Raw genomic sequence first — 21,128 nt, 5'->3', positions numbered from 1 at the left:
GCAATGAATATTCTGAGGAGCTGTTATGGAAGGGAGACAGAGAGGAGGTAAAACAAGAAACCAGAAACACTAGTTCCCAATACCGCATTGTTTTAGAAATGAATACTAGGATTGTACATTGTCTGTATCTGAAGTACAATAGTAGAGAAGAAAATTGAGAGTTTACACAAACAGCAACAAATAATAATGTAAGTTCTTCTGTAGGGTTTTTCTTAGGTTACTTAGCCCATAAATTACATTAGTTCTCAAGGCAAAAAATAACATAGGAGCACCGTGACCACATTTACTATCTTCTAAAGCCTTTCTAAAGCATTGTATTCATTGACTGATAAATACCGTATTTTTCGCCGTATAAGACGCACTTTTTCTTCCCCAAAATTGGGGGGGAAAAGTTGGTGCGTCTTATACGGCGAATACACGCCTATCGCGGCGGTCCGTGCGGCCATCAACGGCCAGGACCCGCAGTTAATACAGGACATCACCGAAAGTGACACTAACCCGGCTGTTCAGTCGGGCTGTTCGGGACCGCCGCGATTTCACCGCGGCGGTCCCGAACAGCCCAACTGGATAGCCGGGTTAGTGCTTACAGGACACCGGGATGGACCTTACCTGCCTCCTCGGTGTTGTTCAGGGATCCCCTGTATGGCCGGCGCTCTCCTTCCTCGTCATCACGTCGTCGCGTACGTGCGTCGGCGTGCGTAACGACGTGATGACGGCGACGGAGAGCGAGGATACCCGGCCGGCAGCAGAGACGTTCCGGAGCGATGGGGACACGGCGACAGCGATGGAGCGACATCCAGGGCAGCGGTGACGGGTCCGGAGCGGCGGGGACACGTGAGTATTACCTCCTATGCAGTGGTCTTCAATCTGCGGACCTCCAGATGATGCAAAACTACAACTCCCAGCATGCCCGGACAGCCAACGGCTGTCCGGGCATGCTGGGAGTTGTAGTTTTGCAACATCTGGAGGTCCGCAGGTTGAAGACCACTATTGGGTTCAAAATCTTGAATTTTTTAGATTTTGCACCTAAAAATAGGGTGCGTCTTATACGCCGGTGCGTCCCATAGGGCGAAAAATACGGTACCTGCATTCAGGTAAGTACAGAAGTCCTGGTACAGAGCTGAGGGTTGATCTCTCAAAGGGGTACTCCAGTGGAAAACTATTATTTAGAAAAAAAAAATAATTAACTGGTGCCAGAAAGTAAAACAGATTTGTAAATGATTTCTATTTAAAAGTCTCAATCCGTCCAGTACTTATCAGCTGCTGTATGCTCCAGAGGAAGTTCTTTTCTTTTTGAATTTCTTTTCTGTCTGACCACAGTGCTCTCTGCTGACACCTCTGTCCATTTTAGTAACTGTCCAGAGTAGGACCAAATCCCCATTGAAAACCTCTCCTGCTCTGGACAGTTCCTGACATGAACAGAGGTGTCAGCAGAGAGCACTGTGGTTAGACAGAAAAGAAATTCAAAAAGAAAAGAATTTCCTGTGGACCATACAGCAGCTGATAATACTGGAAGGATTAAGATTTTTTAATAGAAGTAATTTACAAATCTGTTTAACTTTCTTGCATTAGTTAATTTATAAAAAAAAAATGTTTTCCACTTGAGCACCCCATTAAGTTGGATAAGTAGATGATTTGTGTTTAACATGATGATTTTTTCTTCTATTGGATGCCATTGATGATGGACTTTTTCAAAACTGATATTTTTCTATTGTTGCTCCTGTTTAAACGCGCTAGGGAAATTTACTATTAGGCTAAGTGTACACTGCTTAAAATTTTCTGGCGCATTTTATTTCTTGTGCACTTTTTCGTCCGTAATGAGGGGGGGGGGGGAGGGACAAAAATGTGCACGTTAAATAATAATATGTTGGGAAATATCGCTCAGTGTGAACTAAGCCTTAGGCTATGTGCACACGCTGTACTTACGTCTATGCTTTGAGGCTGAAAACACTTTTGTTTGGCAGAAAGAAAAAATGAAAGTTTTTTTCAGCCTTTTTATTTTTTTATTTGAGCTGTTTACTGAACAAGGCAAAGTTTTTCACCTTTAAGGTATTTGTGGTACTATTTTTGAGTCATTTTACGTAGAATTATAGAAACAACTATAGAAAATTTGTCCAGCCTGCCAATTTCAATGTCTAATGTGCAAGGAAGCCTCCTGATTCTCCTCCGACAAATGATGCATTGACCTTGTAGAATTTCAGTGCCAGATCCTTTTGTTCCCTTTAAAACATTTTTTTTTCCAAACAGTCTGTCTCCAGCTGTTGCAAAACTACAACTTCTAGCATGCCCAGACAGCCAAAGGCTGTCAGGGCATGCTGAGAGTAGTAGTTTTCCAAGAGCTGGAGGCACTCTGTTTGGAAAACACTACTTTAGAGATAGACAGAGGAGTCCCCTTTTATGTTAACCATATTTTTTAAGATTTTTTTTTTGTGATGTTTTTTTTCTAACCTATTCCGTTCCATTTAATATCTATATTTTAAAAGAATCATGTTTCCATTCTGGCCACTAGGGCTAAAACTAAGCTGAGACCTCCTGTTTTATAATGCTCATTTCCCAATAATAACTGTCTTCCTTGTACAGACAGGAGAAAGTAAAAGTAACACCTGTATAGATAACACTGGATCCACTACCATTCATGTCAGAGTTTAGCACCCATCTTCCTGAAGAATGGCTTCTGAAAAATGGCATCTGAATGAAAAATGTGCTGTCTACTGTTGCCTTGTCCATGGAGCTTTCTCTAAAGCATATTTCTTAATACATACATTCCCTTTAAATACTAGCTGTCCCCACTCTTGCCCCATGTTAAATAATCTTAGCGGAAAGTCATGTAATGAAGACAATACAATAAAAAGCAGTAATGCCTAAATTCAGAACCAAAAGTGATGCTATCAGAGTGCAGTACCCCACCTGTGACTCTCCAGCTGTTGCAGAACTACAACTCCAAGTATGTCAACCACAGGTATGATTCCACTGTTGTGTGTTTATATCCAGATAGTATACTAAGTGAATTGGTAATCCAACGGTCAAAAGTTAAACATGTTGCAGTATGTTGAACCATAGGAACGTCTTCATACTGAGTAACCTCAAGCATAAATATTTACATCTAGACATAGAAACATAGAATGTGTTTGCAAATAAGAACCATTCAGCCCCTCTAGTCTGCCCAATATTCAGAATAAAATAAATATATGAAATAGACACATTTCATGAATAGGCAAAAAAAAAAGATAAAACAATAGTTGTAGCTTATAATAAGATGGACATTTTGCAGGTCTTGTAAAATAAAAATATATTCATAATGTATGCTGTTATTTGGTTTTGGGCCTCATCGATTTCTATGGATCAGACTCAGCAGTTTAACCAGCCGTGGTTATACATAACAAAAAAAGGTTATTTATGAGCTAAAATGGAAATGTAATATTCATACCCTATTTCCTCCAGATATGATGACATAACTACAAGAAGTAATCTACTCTATGGCTACAGTACAACATTTTATAGAACCTTTTATGCAGGATTTGAGAGATGTCCTTACAGTTTGATCCAGATTCACAAATAAATCTAGCCTGGACTAATTTGTATAGAGAGTATGTACAGAATATTTTACTGTAGAAAAGATCGGAATAGTAGTACTAATATTTCAATGGTCTTAAATGGCTGTATACAACAATAATTAAAATGCACTGTACCCCAGAAAAGCCCCAGTGTTATATACTGTAGGAAACACATTGCAGGAGCAAAATACTGTGTTATGTTAAATGGGTCCATTGATCACCATATTCCCAACAGAGGCCAAAAGTGTGGCATTCATCATAAGCATGAGGGACTTCCCATAATGTTCATAACTAGGCAAACTGCATAGCGCAATAGAAAAGAAGCCTTACAACCTATTAGTCATACCCCATATTATTTATTTACATGCGCTTCCTGGCACCTTTTTAGTTACTTAAAGGGTACCTCTCATCAAAAAAACTTTTGATATATTATAGATTAATGTATGCAGAATAACTTTACAAATTGCATGTTATTAAAAAATATGCTTCTTTCTATTTAATTTTCCACTTTGAAGAAATGACCACTAGGGGTCTCCCTACCAGTCCTGGCAGCAAGCATTTCAGACTCATGCTGGAGTCCTAAACACTACGAGCTGCTAGTCTGCTTTGTTCACAAAGGAGAACACTCAGAGCTGCCAGCCTGCTTTGTTCACAGACTGTTTGGCTGTGAACAAAGCAGGCTGGCAGCTCTGAGTGTTTAGGATTCCAGCATGAGTCAGAAATGCTTGCTGACAGGACTGATCGGGAAAAATACAATAGAAAGAAGCATATTTTTCATTAACATGCTATTGGAAAGTTATTCAACATTCATTAATCTAAAATATATCAAAAGTTTATTTGATGAGAGGTACCCTTTAAAGTATTTGTGTCTATGTTTTAGTAGGATATTTCCAGTATTTAAGTAATGTTGATGCTGCTTTCCTTTTAGTGTTAGTGTAGTTAAGTATTCTATCATTTGTTAAAGTGGTGTAAGTGCTTATATAGTAGTATACAGTACTTGGTATGCTAGGCAGCCATCGGATCTAATACCATTTGGCACTACACATAAATACATGATTGACACATTATATAAAGCCTGTGAGAAAACTGAATGATAAATGTAGAGAATGAATGTTCATCTCTATTTTATACTTATGCTCTATTCTCCCCATAACTTTGTGACTTGTCTGCATCCTTGTGAGAATCTATATTTTATCCTGCCCTTGTATCAATAACTAACTATTGAAGAGTAGTAGTCACACATTTCACTTCTCGGGCTACTGAATTAAAGGGGTACTCAAGTGGAAAAAAAATGTATTCACATTAACTGGTGCCAGAAAGATAAACAAATTTGTAAATGACTTCTATTTAAAGCATTACTGTTGATAAAAACAACTTTTCCATTTAAGACTACTTCAAAAACTTTAAAAATGATTGCTAAAGGTGTGAAAAACAGGTTTAAAAAAATGGCCACTAGGGGTCTCTGTCATTTTAATTTTGCAAACGAACCCAGAAAGTTCAAAAAGAACCAAAATCTCTGAGGGGAGGGGGGAAGGAGGTGTTGTTATCTCCATGCTGTTCCTCAGAGCACAGACACGATCAAGACAGCCTGCAGTCTTTAAGAAGATAGCATTCAAAGCATTCACATGCACAGTTACAAGCAAGGTGCTAAACTATTATTTACTTGCAAAATGGTTTCTCTTTGTTGATTTTATGAACTTATTTCTTATGTATGTGTACCATATAGGTTCCACATGTTTGCTTTAGGGTTATAAAAATAATGCACTTTGGTTACAAAGCTGTGAAAAAGTAAAAATCGTAATTGTTTAGCACAAAATGCAGGTTTTTCTTCTGTCCTTGCACCATATAGTTTCACATGGCTGCATTAGAGTTATATAGAGCATGCATGGCTGTATTAGAGTTATATAGAGCATATGCTTTGCAAATGTGAAAATGTTTGTGCAGACCTCATGACAGGGGAGAAGGAGGGGGGTAGGAGAGGAGCTCCTCATGCTCCAAGGGAAACACCCCCAGACTCTGAGAGAAATTCAGAAGACTGATCAAAGTAATACATAGATCAAAATGTATTTTACATATTAACACATGCATTTTATTTTGCATACAGGTCTTAGGGCACAGAACTTATCAGCTGCTGTATGGTGAATAGGAAGTTGTATTGTTCTTTTCTGTCTGACCACAGTTCTCTCTGCTGACACCTCTGTCCATGTCAGAAACTGTCCACAGCAGGAGAAGTTTGCTATGGGGATTTTCTCCTACTCTGGGCAGTTCCTAACATGGACAGAGGTGTCAACAGAGAACACTGTTTTCAGACAGAAAAGAACTAAACAACTTCCTTTGGAGCATACATCAGCTGATAAGTACTGGTAGGATTAAGAGTTTTATATAGAAGTAATTTACATCAAATCTGTTTTATCAAATCTGGGTGCGTAAAAATAAGTTACACAGATAAAGACCCCAATAATGGATATTAAGGGTTTATGAGGAAAAATGTGAAAAACCAAACTCTATTGTCTTCTATGTAAAGCAATGTGCATTATTTCTTAATAATTACACAGGATTGCAGTATAACCAGCCAAATGTTCATTCCTGGTTATTGTCCGTGTAAAAGGACCTGTCATCATAAAGACAAAAACACTTAGCTACCAGCTGATCACATCTTTTAGGGTACGTTCACACTGACAAATATCTGAGCGGAATTTGCGCTGAACAAATCCGCTCAGAAACGAGTTTTTTCTGCTCAGACTCGGCGCGGAATCCGCGCGGAATCTGCAAGTAATCTGCGCGGAATCTGCTTGAAATTCGCACGGAATTCCGCGCTGATTCCGCACAGAAATCAGTGCGGATTTCAGCGCAGCATAGAAGACGGCACTTCCGCGCGAATTCCGCATGGAAGTGTGGCGGCCTGAAACATTTTTTACATTGACTTCTATGGAGTTACGACGCGAATTCTGCATGAAGAACGAACATGTTCATTCTTCATACGGAACGGAATTCAGTGATGGAATTCCGCTAGCGGAAATTCCTCAGTGTGAACTGAGGAGCAGAATTTTAATTACATGCTATGGGTTTTTCACTGCTGAATGATTTGGAGAGGAATAAGCAGAAATTCCTCTCCAAACCCTCAGTGTGAACACACCCTTACAGTACATTTTCTTTTAATAGCAAATCTCCTTGTTATATTTAAATTTTGAGTACCTATTGTATATACATTTGATTCAGTCTTACAGTAGTGCATTCCAAGTGAGAGCATGGCTCATACTGATTCACTAAGTATGAACTTATGTGGACTTCTACATGACAATTCACTTGGCAGCCATGCTTTACAGAAAAGCAGAATAAGGCTAGGTTTCCACACAGGCTTTTTTCTGGCATTTTTTTAAATGCTCTCACTGAAGTTTTTGAGCCAAAGCCAGAAGTGGATTCAAAAGGAATGAAAAATATAAAGGAAGAACTTAGACTTTTACATCCTGCTGGATATATATAAAAAAAACTATGTGGAAACCTAGCCTAACCCTGTCTGAAAAACTAAACCAGTATAGATCTAAAATGGAACATTGGAGATATGAATTATTGCTTATTCCTTTTCATTTTACCTTAACAATTTTGTCACATCTATGTTACTTTACAGCAACAATGTCAATATTTTAGTCATATGATTAGAGAAAAGAAAAGTTTACAATTGCATTTGTGTTCCAGACTCATCCTGGCAGGTTGTGTCTGTACAAACAAGATGCCCTTAGAAGTGAGATGTTATCTTGGCAGCCATTGATTCAATCTGCTATTTATATTACCTTTCTTATCTCCTTAGATTGGTCTGAGTGGAATAGTTTTTTGCATGCATCCGCCAGCCTAAAGACCTTAAGAGCAGGTCATTTTGAAGTGACCTGAGCTGCTGTGCATTATATTATAACATAGGTGTAATACTATAAAACTATCATATGGCTGCGAGCTCTCTCTTTTGTAAATGTGCATGTCAGAGTAGAGGGAAAATGGATTTGGTGGTGGGAGGACAAAAGATATGTTGGTGGAAACAGAGTGAGCAGCTCATCACTCCACCTTCTCAGGTAGCAGCCCATAAGATCAGCTCTGGCTCCAGTTACGAAGTTTCAGAAGCTGATTGGGATTTATTCCAAGCCAGAATTCTCCCCAGAGGGGAAGAAGACCCATCTTCAAACAGCTGTTTTGGGATGTTTGCCCCTCATCAGTACAGAGCAGGGTGTTCTGGCTTGGCTGTGGTGAGAGGCCGGAAGACTAGCTAAAAGGGGTAAGTATTCTCCATAGGGAGGAGCACTGCTTCCGGTGTGAACGAAGATTCAAAAAGGCCATTAGTACTCCGCAGGCTTCTGGGAAAAGCCTGCGGTGTGCTAATGGCTGGGCATTGCCCGGTTTTTCCTTCCTAATCCCTGTTGGGGAAGAAAATCAACAAAGGAGGAAGCTTTTGACTTCATATCCCATCCTCATATGTTGTTGTCATATCCCGTCCTCATATCTCAACCTCATATCCCGTCCTCATATCCTGACCTCATATCCTGTCCTTATATCCCGTCCTCATAGCCCGTCCTTATATCCCGACCTCCTATCCCGACCTCCTGTCTTGACATCATATCCCGTCCTCATATACTTCCTCATATCCCGTCTTCATATGCCGTCCTCATATCCCGACCTCCTATCCCATCCTCCTATCTCAACCTCATATCCCATCCTCATATCCTGTCCTCATATTACAACCTCATTTCCTGTCCTCATATCCCGACCTCATATCGTGTCCTCATATCCCGTCCTCCTATCTCGACCTCATATCCCGTCCTCATATCCCGACCTCATATTCCTTCCTCATATCCCGTCCTCATATCCCGATCTCATACCCCGTCCTCATATGCTGTCCTCATATCCTGTCCTTATGTCCCATCCTCATATCCTGTCCTCAGGTGGGACTGGTTTGTGATGAAGATATTGTAAGCTGAAAATAGAAGGGGACGTGGCTTTGTGGGACTGGGGGTGATTTGCAATCCAGACAGATGCACAAAAAGGTAGATAGTAAAAGGGGTGGGACTTAAAATATGGGTGTGTCTTTGTGAGATGGGGTGTGGCTTTCAAGCCGGACTGACACATTCACCAGGAGATGCAGAGCGGAGGTTGTGGAGTAAAGTACTGGAAATCCCATATACTTGCATGGAACTTGAATTAAAAACCCATCTTTTATATAAGGGTGTAGGTAAGGGTTAATTTAACTATCATATATTTTATTTGACATATCAGTAATATGTGTACCAGGTATTATTGAAATATCTCCAGCCGTATGGAAGTTATGTGGGAACATACATTTCCCATAGATTTGCATGGGACTTTAAACAAAAACCCCGACCCTCACAAATGGGGGTAGTTAAGGGTTAAAAAAAACTATGCTTTATTTTAAGTTGACATATAAGTAACATGTGGCCAAGTATTATCGAAATATCTCCAGCCGTTTGGAAGTTATGCAGTAACATATATTTCCCATAGACTTGTATGGGACTTTAAACAAAAACCCCAACCCTAGCAAATGGGGGTGGATAAGGGTTAAATTACTTATCCTATTTTTGTTGTTGACATATTAGTAACATGTGTGCCAAGTTTCGTGTTAATATCTTTAGCCGTTTGGACGTGATGCTGGCACACACACACACACATACACACATTGGCCCTCATTTACTATTGCAACTTGTCGGGTTGTGCACCAGAAATTCCCTCTGCACCAGAATTTGCGCCAGAATTGAAAAAATCCGACTAACTCTCCATTTTACTATGAAAACCCGAAAAAGGGGCGTGGCCATTTGGAAAAGGAGACGTGATCACTGAAAAATGGGTGTGTTCCTGACATTTTCACAAAAACAGAAAATGTGGTGGATTTCAGCTGAGGAAAACCCTACAGATCAGAGCATGTGTTAAAAAAGCAAAGTGTAGAGAAAGTGGAAAATGTAGGGAATCTTAGGAAATACCATGGAAAATAAATTGTAGGGAATTAAAACCCACAAAGAAACCTACACTCCACTCTTAGTAAATCAGGGTCATTGAGATATATATATATATATATATATATATATATATATATATATGTAGATAAAGAGTACTGAACAGATGTGTCTTGGTGATGTGAGGGTGCAGACTTGCTTTTAACTTTTCATCACCACTTTAGATTCTCTTTACTTTATTCTAACGTCAGTTGTACTGACTGAAAATGTCTATTTCAAAATGAAGTATTTCAGATATGTCTTATACAGAATGGATATTGACATTTTGGTCTTTGAAATTGTTTCTTTGCAGTGCTCTTTATGTGGCTGGATCTTGCACCTGAGCCCTAGCCCTGCCATCACCTCTGACCAGCCCCTACAGCCTACATCACCATCTCCCTGTCATATATACAGAAATATCTTTATTGGAAGGGTATACATAGCCTTGCCTTGCGCTGAGCAATGCCACAGGCGGAGGAACAGACAGGAATTGAGGGCAGCAGGTGCTGCAACCTCTCTGATTGTGCTTCTGACAGGAAATTAGATTTTTTGCAGCAGCTCTGAGCTGGGAACTGGCAGGAGCACTGTAAAACAGAAATAAACAGGGTGGGAGGACTGTGATGAAGATCTGAGGGAAAGCAATACATTCTGGGAATTGTAGTACAGTGCAACTTCTTAACCAAGAAGTAAAGGACTAAGACCCCAAAACAAATAGATTGTTGGTGGTTTTGGAACTGAGGCAGGCAGGCAGGTGAGAAATTTTGCTACTGAAACATTTTGTTCAGGAGTACTCCTTTAACTCTCCAATTCCCCAATAGCGTACGTAAAATGACTTTTCTAAACCAGAAAACCCCTTTAAGAGGTAAAACTATACCAAAAATCTCAAGCTAGTTCTGGTGTACCAAACTAGAGTGACCCTATATTTGTAACTGTCTAATTGGAAAACATTAATGGGAAACTAACAGCTTGTTCACCCTCACTAAACTAAATACACAGGGTTACAGTGCAGGTGAACCGATTAAAGTTATATATTACTCACCCAGATCCGTAGCCCAGTTCCGGTGATACACTCTGTAATAGGGTCCATTGCTAATATGTTAATTAACACCTTTTACGCAATGGAGAGGGGAGTCGGTGTTCTGAACTTCCCTGCCTCTGTCCCTCTCTCCTCCCATATGCCAACCCACCTTTAACCATGGGTGGGTGGGCATATCGGAGCAGAGAGGATGGAGACATAGAACCTCAGAACACCGCCTTCATTGCACAAAATGGGTTAAATAACATATTAGTAATGGACCCTTATACACAAAGTATCACCGGAAACAGACCACAGATCTGGGTGAGTAATACATCATTTTAATCCAGTTCACCCACACTATAATCCTGTGTATTGGGTTTAGTGCCAGTGAACAGGCTGTCAGTTTTTTGTTGGAAAATTGTTAATGTGCAGATCTCTGAATAGTCAGATGCCCAAACGTGACTATAAGTGTTCATAGACTGTAGTCCACAACTGTCTGAAAATGGGCATGTTAGGAAATCTCACATCTGTACAGAGAATATAAATATTTCACGAGACAATCCCTGGTAGATATGAAATGTTTTGAAGGGAATTGTATTGATGGAGGTTATTTTCCCATGAGTATACTGTTTGAGCTTCAGGGAAAGCCTACAACAACTGGGTTATGATAAGATGACAGTGTTACAATCTCTGTGCACCGCGAAATACTCAGAGGTACTGAAGAAATAAAACCTTCTCAGATCTTGGTAAAAAAAAAAAAGAGGATTCTTTACAAATCAAACGCTTATTTTTTATTAGGAAGAAAACCCCTATGAGACAAACATGGGGAAGAGCACAATAGCCAGGAACACTGACATTTATTAAACTTGTTTTAAGGACTTTCAAAGACATTCACACAAACTGGAACTAGGAAAAAAAACTGTGGTGATACCAAATGTCCTATTTTCAAATTTCTTTTGGTTGGTTTTTATGGGCAATACTACTGTATCTGTATGTGCTACGTATGCAATTTTCCCTATATGTCTTCCTTTGTGTGTACAGTGTTTTGTATAAAGCTGGCTGTAGATTTGCAGCCACTCTATGGGGGAGATTTATCAAAACCTGTCCAGAGGAAAAGTATAGAGGGAAAGAGTTGCCCATAGCAACCAATCAGATCACTTCTTTCATTTTTCAGAGGCCTTTTCAAAAAAATGAAAGAAGTGATCTGATTGGTTGCTATGGGCAACTCAGCAACTTTTCGTCTGGACAGGTTTTGATAAATCTCCCACTATATATCTGACCACTGATTTACTCTTATCTGGGAGAAAACACTAACCTGCTTGACCTATTTATATCCAAACAGACCTTAGGCGGGGGTCTTGCAGCTCCCCAAAACTCATTAGAGTGTTGGTTAAATCTGACGAAATCGTCTAAGCTGGCAAATAAAATGCTGTGAATAGTCTTACTGCTGGAGTAAAAGTTGTTATAAACAGTCTTGAAGGACTAAATATAGATTTTAAAAACATAACATATAAAGTAGAAAGCAAACAATGGTAGACACAGCTCTCCCTCTCGCCCACTCCACGACACGAGACTAGGACCGGACCCTCGATCCAGAGTAACAGCAAAGACAAAAGGTAATGTCCAACGTGTCCAACGTGTCCAACGTACGATTAAGGCTGCGCACTGTGGCCGAAACGCGTCACCTGTTTCTCATGTTGGCTAATTGCTGAATAAACTTCCAAGAATTGCTTGAACCTCCACGCTGGACATTGCCTTTTGTCTTAACATATAAAGTAGTACTTAATATAATACAGACGCTCACAAGGAAAAACGCTAAGTTTTGATAGCTGTTACATAAATACATAGCAAACTTGAATAAAGACAGATGTCTGACATGAGATGTGGATGAAGAAGAGGGGTTTGGGTGTCTTTAGAACGTTGGTTCCTGTACTGATCCAGAGTAAAGGTCATGCATTATCACTCACTAACTGCCGGTCGATCATTTGTTTGCCTGACAGTTATCTTTCCCTTCTTCCTCATACACATAAACATTCTACACAGCTGGACATTCATGTTTCCTATATCAGATGGGGAGTAGTAAGCTGCAGCCAGACTTCCATGACTCGGATTTATCTCTACTAAAACAAAAGGGTTGGACAAGATTCTCTGTCAGTGAAGAGTCAATAGGCAGGCAAACACCAAACATTACATCACAGCAAGAACTATCCACCATGTACTGTCAAGAAATGTATTATATAAATTAGACTTCTTTCTGAAATGTGTATTCTGCTTATATTAGAATATCTCTACTACAGTTGTAACATGCCAGGGGTACTCCGGCATGTTACAATTTTTTTAAATCAATTGATTGAATTCAATTAAAGGGGTAGTCCAGTGGTGAAAAACATATCTCCTTTCCTAAGGATAGGGGATAAGTTTCAGAATGCGGGGGATCCGACCGACAGGGCCCCCCGCGATCTCTCTGTACGGGGCCCCGGCTCGCTGGCCAGATTGCACGTGTTGACCACCGCACAAAGTGGTGGCCGACACGCCCCCTTAATACAACTCTATGGCAGAGCCGGAGATTGCCGAATTGTATTGAGGGGACGTGTCAGCCGCCGTTTTGTGCCGTGGTCAACACGCCCCCTTCCTGCAGGCTGTCGGGGCCCCATACAGGAGATCGGGGGGGGCTCCACCCGTCAGACCCTCCGCGATCTGAGACTTATCCCCTATCCTTAGGATAGGGGATAAGTTTTTCACCACTGGATATCTCCTTTAAACAGATTTGTAAATTACTTCTATTAAAAAAATCTTAATCCTTCCAGTACTTATTAGTTGCTGAATACTACAGAGGAAATTATTTTCTTTTTGGAATACAGAGCTCTCTGCTGACATCACGAGCACAGTGCTCTCTGCTGACATCTCTTTCCATTTTAAGAACTATCCAGAGTAGAAAATCCTCATAGTAAATGTATGCTGCTCTGGACAGTTCCTAAAATTAACAGAGATGTCAGCAGAGATGACTGTGTTCCAAAAAGAAAATAATTTACTCTGTAGTATTCAGCAGGTAATAAGTACTGGAATGATTAAGATTTTTTTAATAGAAGTAATTTACAAATCTGTTTAACCTTCTGGCACCAGTTGATAAAAAAAAAGTTTCCCACCTGAGTACCCCTTTAAGGTGCCATAGCTAGTATATTTATGTTGCCATAAGTTCAGTTCAATACGTGTACAAAATTCTTTACTGCACAAAGCCTTACATGCAACCATAACTAAATATAAAGTATATACAGTATATATATATATATATATATATATATATATATTTTTTTTTTTTTTTTTTTTTTTTTTTTATTCCTTTCTATCAAACCCAAGGAGAACACTAACTTTGCCATCCATATGTTGTGTTACATATATACTAGCTCTTACCCTGCTGTTACAGTAGTACTATGTATGGAACACATTATACATGAAAACCTACTATAATGTAATGTTAGATGCATTAGTCATGTTTTAGAATGATGCTGATTAAAACATTTTACTTTAAGAAGTCAGGCTATTATACTACCTTGTGGTCCACAGTAAACTGTTAAATGAAACATAATTAAATACATTGCTTAAAAAAAAATAAAGGAGACACTTAAACCACACAATGTAACTCCAAGTCAATCACACTTCTGTGAAATCACACTGTCCACTCAGGAAGCAACACTGATTGACAATCAATTTCACATGCTGTTGTGCAAATGGAACAGACAACAGGTGGAAATGATAGGCAATTAGCAAGACACCCCCAACAAATGAGTGGTTCTGCAGATTGTGACCACAGACCACTTCTCAGTTCCTATGCTTCCTGGCTGATGTTTTGGTCACTTTTGAATGCTGGCGGTGCTTTCACTCTAGTGGTAGCATGAGATGGAGTCTACAACCCACACAAGTGGCTCAGGTAGTGCAGCTCATCCAGGATGGCACATCAATGCGAGCTGTGGCAAGAAGGTTTGCTGTGTCTGTCAGCGTAGTGTCCAGAACATGGAGACAGGAGACAGGCAAGTACATCAGGAGACGTGGAAGAGGACGTAGGTAGGCAACAACCCAGCAGCAGGATGGCTACCTCCGCCTTTGTGCAAGGAGGAGCAGGAGGAGCACTGCCAGAGGCCTGCAAAATTACCTGCAGCCCAGCAGGCCACAATTGTGCATGTGTCCACTCAAACGGTCAGAAACAGACTCTATGAGGTTGGTATGAGGGCCCAACATCCACAGGTGGGGGTTGTGCTTACAGCCCAACACTGTGCAGGATGTTTGGCATTTGCCAGAGAACACCAAGATTGGCAAATTCGCCACTGGCACCCTGTGCTCTTTACAAATGAAAAGAGGTTCACACTGAGCACATGTGACAGACGTGACAGAGTCTGGAGACGCCATGGAGAACGTTCTGCTGCATGCAACATCCTTCAGCATGACCAGTTTGGCGGTGAGTCAGTAATGGTGTGGGGTTGCATTTCTTTGGGGGCAGCACAGCCCTCCATGTGCTTGCCAGAGGTAGCCTGACTGCCATTAGGTAGCGAGATGAGATCCTCAGACCCCTTGTGAGACCATATGCTGGTGCGGTTGGCCCTGGGTTCCTTCTAATGCAAGACAATGCTAGACCTCATGTGGCTGGAGTGCATTAGCAGTTCCTGGCCTGCCCGTTCCCCAGACCTGAATCCGATTGAGCACATCTGGGACATCATGTCTCGCTCCATCCATCAACGCCACGTTGCACCACAGACTGTCCAGGAGTTGGCAGATACTTTAGTCCAGGTCTGGGAGGACATCCCTCAGGAGACCATGCACCACCTCATCAGGAGCATGCCCAGGCGTTGTAGAGTGGTCATACGGGCACGTGGAGGCCACACACACTACTGAGCCTCATTTTGACTTGTTTCAAGGACATTACATCAAAGTTGGATCAGCCAGTAGTGTGGTTTTCCACTTTGATTTTGAGTGTGACTCCATATCCAGACCTCCATGGGTTGATAAATTTGATTTCCATTGATAATTTTTGTGTGATTTTGTTGTGATTTTGTTGTTACATTGAACTATGTAAAGACGAAAGTATTTCATACAAGTAGTTCATTCATTCAGATCTAGGATGTATTATCTTAGTGTTCCCTTTATTTTTTTTGAGCAGTGTATATGCAAGGATGTGACTAATAAGAATAAACATCTTTTTTTTCTACAGCTGCAAAAAATACAGATGGAGACTGGACGCATGATTTCAAGGATGCCTGAGAATTAAGATATTAAGCTACCTATAAATGAACTATTATTAAAAGCCTACCAGACTTCCTGCGAAAGATCCAAGGTTTGTTTGGAGTCCGTGTTACCTGGGAAACCTCAGAATTATAGGCTGCTTGCACAGCAAGTTTCCTGAAAATAGGACCAGAAACATGAGACAGGTGAAGTAAAGCGACGTTCATCTGAGATCCAGAGGAAATTTTCCGCATTTGAAAATCACTGAACGAGGGTTCATTATACATCTAAGGAATCAGCTAGTCTACAACCTCAGATTCAGAAACATTGCCCTTGTAACTGTAGGACAAGGAAACTGATATAACCTTCTGACAGATTCACAACAAATTTTGAAGAGCCTTGCCATGGAGGAATATGAATTTAGTGTTAAACAGCTCCAACCCAATGTCATATCGGTACGTCTCTACAAGAGAAAGGTGGGTGGTCTTGGGTTTCTAGTTAAGCAAAGAAGAAACAAACCCCCAGTAATAATTTCTGACTTAATTCGAGGCGGGGCAGCAGAGCAAAGTGGTCTTGTCCAGGTAGGTGACATTATATTAGCAGTAAATGATAGACCACTTGTAGATGCTAGTTATGAAACTGCCCTGGAAATACTGCGCAGCATTGCCTCAGAGACCTTTGTGGTGCTCATCCTTAGAGGCCCTGAAGGGTTCACAACTCATTTGGAGACCACCTTTACAGGAGATGGAACACCCAAGACAATTAGAGTTACCAGACCTCTGTGCCCTAAGTCAAAGTCAAGTGACTTGTCAAGTCAGAGCCTGTACAGTAAAGACCAACAAAATATGGTGGACAGTGCCACGAGTTCAGCTGGTTCTTCATGGCAGGAAGTTCACCAGCTTCTTAATTTGAATGGACTTGATGGAGTCAAAGGAGATGACATAAGTATAAGCCCTTGCCTTAATGGGGGAGCGGAAAACAATGATATCATGAAAGAGATTGAACCTGTGGTAAATTTGCTACAAAATGCACATAAAGAGTTAAATGGAGACGGTCACCAAGCAGAAAGGAAGGATGCAGAAGTTCAAGTTGAAAGGTAAGACATCCCTTCAAAATAAGCTCTAACACTGTATGTATAATTACATAAGCTATCATATCCCTCAGCCCCCATTGGATGTAATTATATTCATTTACCAAAAGGAATAGTCACATATTAAACCTGCGAAATGTAATCAGGATCGAGTTGGCAGCTTTATCTCCAGAGTACTGTCAAAGTCAGCATGGATTCAAGCTATTATTGTTCCATTCCAGGTTTAATTCTATATCCACTTTAGCATAAACTCTCACTAGTTTCTGTGAAAATAGTAAAAATACTCTAGGTCTTCAGTGGAAACGGCCGAGGTAATGTGGTGATGTCCTTTAGAGGATAGAGAAAATGGGCTGTGTTTCACACTTGAAGATGAGAATATCTACCTTATTCTATTCAAAAGTCACACATCACCTCTTGTGTGTCTGATTTCTAATGAAACTGGCCAATAAAATATTCATTTTCAGTGGCAGCACCTTCACAGGCGTGTACATAGAATTGTGTAAACTGAGCAATAAGTAATTGTCATATATGCAAATGAGCTGAAGTGCCCACTGATTGGGGGCCAATCACCTTGAGTGCCAAGCATTTTCATTGTTGCGTGCCTTCTTCTCCTATGTTAAATTTGCAGCCACTGTGCTGTGTTCTGTAGAGGATGAAAATGTTGGGTACCCGCAGAAATTGGGTCCACCCAGTGGGTACTTGCTGCTCATTTACATATTTCAAAATACAATTGGCTCAGCAGCAGGAGTTTGTATCTAAAGGCAGGACTGTGAAGCTGTTTTCACCATGTTTGGCTACACCATGTGAGTTAATGTGTGGAAAGTTTTCAGTGGCATTACTGTAAGGCTAAGGGCACATTACTGTTCAGCTTCGTTCCGGGGGATCTGTCACAAACTTTGTTCAGGGCAACAAAAGAGAGCTGAAAGTTTCCTTTGCATACCATCCAATTTCCAGACAGATCCCATTGACTTTTTATGGGTTTGTTGCTTTTCTGACCAGGTTTCATTTATTTGTAGAGCCTGAATGGAGAAAATAATTACTGATTTTAAACAGTTGAACAGAAATAAGGCTTACATAAAAATTACGCAAATTTTCTGGTGCCAAGCGTAAATCCATTCCTGCCCTATGATGTATTTTTATGTACTGGGTGGAAATATGTTAACATGACATGTTCATGCCTTAAAGCTTGTTCACACGGGTGCATTTTATAGCAAATTTGCGGCGTGTTTCCTGAGGGCTCTGAAGTGAGAGAGCGCCATGCGCACTTGAGGACTAAATTAGGGATTGCATATGGGTGGACATTGGGGTATTATATGCCAGTGATTCCCAGACAGGGTGCCTCCCTTTTTTATTGGGGGGGACAGTGTAAGGGGTGTATATGTAGTGTTTTACCCTTTATGTGTTAGTGTAGTGTAGTGTAGTGTTTTTACGGTGAGTTTCCCTCTAGGAGTTTGAGATGCGGTGCAGAATCTGCCACAGCTCAAACTTGAAGCAGGAAACTCACTGTAAACCCGCCCGTTTGAATGTACCCTGGGGGGGGAGGGGGGCAAACCTCCAGCTGTTGCAAAACTACAACTGACAGACCGTGCATGCTGGGAGTTGTACTTTTGCAACAGCTGGTGGCACACTGGTTGGAAAACCTTCTGTTAGGTTCTGTTACCTAACTCAGTATTTTCCAACCAGTGTGAATTCAGCTGTTGCAAAATTACAACTCCCAGCATGTACTGATTGCTGAAGGGCATGCTGGGAGATGTAGTTATGCAACAGCTGGAGGTACGCAATTACAACTCCCAGCATGGCGAGACAGCTGTTTGCTGTTCATGCATGCTGGGGGTTGTAAGATTAAGAGGGCCACGGTTTAGAAACCACTGCACAGTGTTCTCCAAACTGTGGCCCTCCAGATGTTGCAAAACTACAAATCCCAGCATGCACAGACAGTAAACTGCTGTGAGGGCATGCTGGGAGTTGTAGCTTTGCAAGATCTAGAGGGCCCCAGTTTAGAGATCACTGCACAGTGATCTCCAAACGGTAGCCCTCCTGCTGTTGCAAAACTACAAATCCCATCATGCCCACACAGAAAACTGCTGTCTGGGCATGCTGAGAGTGGTAGTTTTGCAACCACTGTATAGGTCTCCAAACTGTAGCCCTCCAGATGTTGCTGGGCAACAACTCACCGGATTCCGTAGTCAGCAGGATCGCTGCATGCTGCAACAGGGAGAGGATCGCCGCCTGCTGCCGCCGATAACCGCAGGTAAGGGACCTCCACTGCCACCGCTGGTCACATCACAGTTCCCCTGTTCTGCCCTGACTACAGTGGGTGGGCAGAAGGGGGAGCCGAACTTTAAACCCCCCGCCCCGATCTGCTATTGGTTGGTCACTTCTGACTGACCAATAGCAGGGATAGGAAGGGTGGCACCCCTGCCACCTCCCTCCTTTCCCTTCAGGGGGATCAGGGGTGTATGGACAACCCCCGATCCCACTTATTTTCCGGATCACCGGAGACCCGTATGACCCGGAATTGCCGCAGATCGCCGTTCTGAATTGATCAGCGATTTGCAGCGATCGCCAACATGGGGGGGGGGTCTCAGGACCTCCCTAGGTCCTGGGTCCGTCCTGGGTCCTTAAGTTAATAAAGTGTACCTCAAAGATCCCACAAAAAAATATTATAAAAATACCTCTTTTCATTAGCTCACAGTGTTAGAAATCCTCTCAGGGGAGGATTTGATTTGAATACATTTGTCTTCCACTGGAGTACCCCTTAATAGAGGTTATATTTTAGACATCTGTGGCGCTCTTTCCTATCCTTGGACATTGTTGGGATGTACGAAAGTTTTTTTCAGCAAGCCCGGCATGAAGTTACACAATATAGTTTTTTTGCATTTGCAGTAAAGTATTGACTATGTGTTATACCATAAGGATGTGTGTAGGGTGAAGTAGTAGGTCTGTATGTAGCTGCTATTAGACTAGCCTTAAAGGGGTACTCCGCCCCTAGACATCTTATCCCCTATCCAAAGGAAAGGGGATAAGATATCAGATCGCGGGGGTCCCGCCGCTGGGGACCACCGGGATCTCGGCTGCAGCACCCACCTGTTGCAGCTTCCGGCAGCACTGGAGGCTCTCATCCTAACGCCTCACGACCAAGGTGACGGGAAATCGTGACATCACGCCCCGCCCCCTCAATGCAAGTCTATGGGAGGGGCCGTAACGGACTTGCATAGAGGGGCGGGACGTGATGTCACACGGGGCGGAGTCGTGGCATCAGGCTCTCACGTCACCGTGGTCGGGACCCCAGCGAGCTGACATCTTATCCCCTATCCTTTGGATAGGGGATAAGATGTCTAGGGGCGGAGTACCCCTTTAAGGCTGGAGTAAGAGAGAGAAAAAATAGAGTGAGCAGATGACAGTGGCTGTCCAGGAACAAACTACAAGACCTACCCTCCTATCTATATAGGGTGTGTGGACTGATGGGGCAAAGGGGATATTCTTAGGGCTATTAATCCTCCTTTTGAGTACCAAAGTGAAGCATAAACAATATAACTGTGTGTTTTGCATCTTGTTTTTGAAGGTATTGCTATAGTGCTGCTATAGTAAACTTGAGCAGTCCTCAAAGGAGACAAAATCCTCATTACAGATTACTTAGGCTGCAAATGAATTTGCTACCATTTGGCTAAGGGCCATACATTTAGAGTTCTAACACTCAGAGTGATGATTGACCAAACAAGCTGATATTATCCTGTGTAAATTTTTGTGCGTCTGCTGATCGCTTCACTTTGCCTTGCTTAAGAATTGTTGTTTGTCGGCAGCTTATCTCACCATGTAATAGGACCAATAAACATAAGAAGCAAAATTATAACTGATCTGGCTATTGGTCATGCAGCCCTTCCTGTGTGATCAGTGCTTGTAGCCATGACGGCCCACAGAGGTGTAAAGTGTTTTTGCCACTAAGTGACTGGTGCAGTTCCCTGCTTTGTGCATAAGCAGTACAGTCAATGCTACTTTGTGTGGTTAAGGAATTAGGAAATAGTGTTAACACTACTGGCACAATATCAAAATTTTAAATAGACACGTTACCAGGTCTAGATGGCAAGAACCCGTATGTTTTTTAGGAATTACAAAGATAGACAGATGATTACTTGTAATATTTAATGGAACCTGGTTTATACTGTTTATCTGAAGTAGTAACCACACCTCAAGGACACCTCCATTAGAAATGGTGCATAACGATGTTATAAAATACCGTGCTTCAATTTCATAGAAAATTT

General features: G+C 41.5%; 1 protein-coding gene across 6 annotated transcripts in view; it reads left to right on the top strand.

Annotated features, from left to right (window-relative positions):
- Positions 1-21,128, top strand: part of NOS1 (nitric oxide synthase 1) — a 327,182-nt gene that overhangs the window by 190,062 nt on the left and 115,992 nt on the right. For all 6 annotated transcript variants that reach the window (XM_056536921.1, XM_056536930.1, XM_056536911.1 and 3 more), the window contains exon 2: positions 15,766-16,872. In XM_056536921.1, the coding sequence (XP_056392896.1) occupies positions 16,181-16,872 (692 nt within the window). In that variant the 5' untranslated portion in view covers positions 15,766-16,180. The remainder of the gene's footprint in view (positions 1-15,765; positions 16,873-21,128) is intronic.

Source organism: Hyla sarda, chromosome 1 (genome assembly GCF_029499605.1).
Source record: "Hyla sarda isolate aHylSar1 chromosome 1, aHylSar1.hap1, whole genome shotgun sequence".
Classification (NCBI taxonomy): Eukaryota; Metazoa; Chordata; class Amphibia; order Anura; family Hylidae; genus Hyla; species Hyla sarda.
The sequence above is the reverse complement of the archived record's forward strand: the minus strand, read 5'-3'. Positions and strand labels throughout refer to the sequence as shown.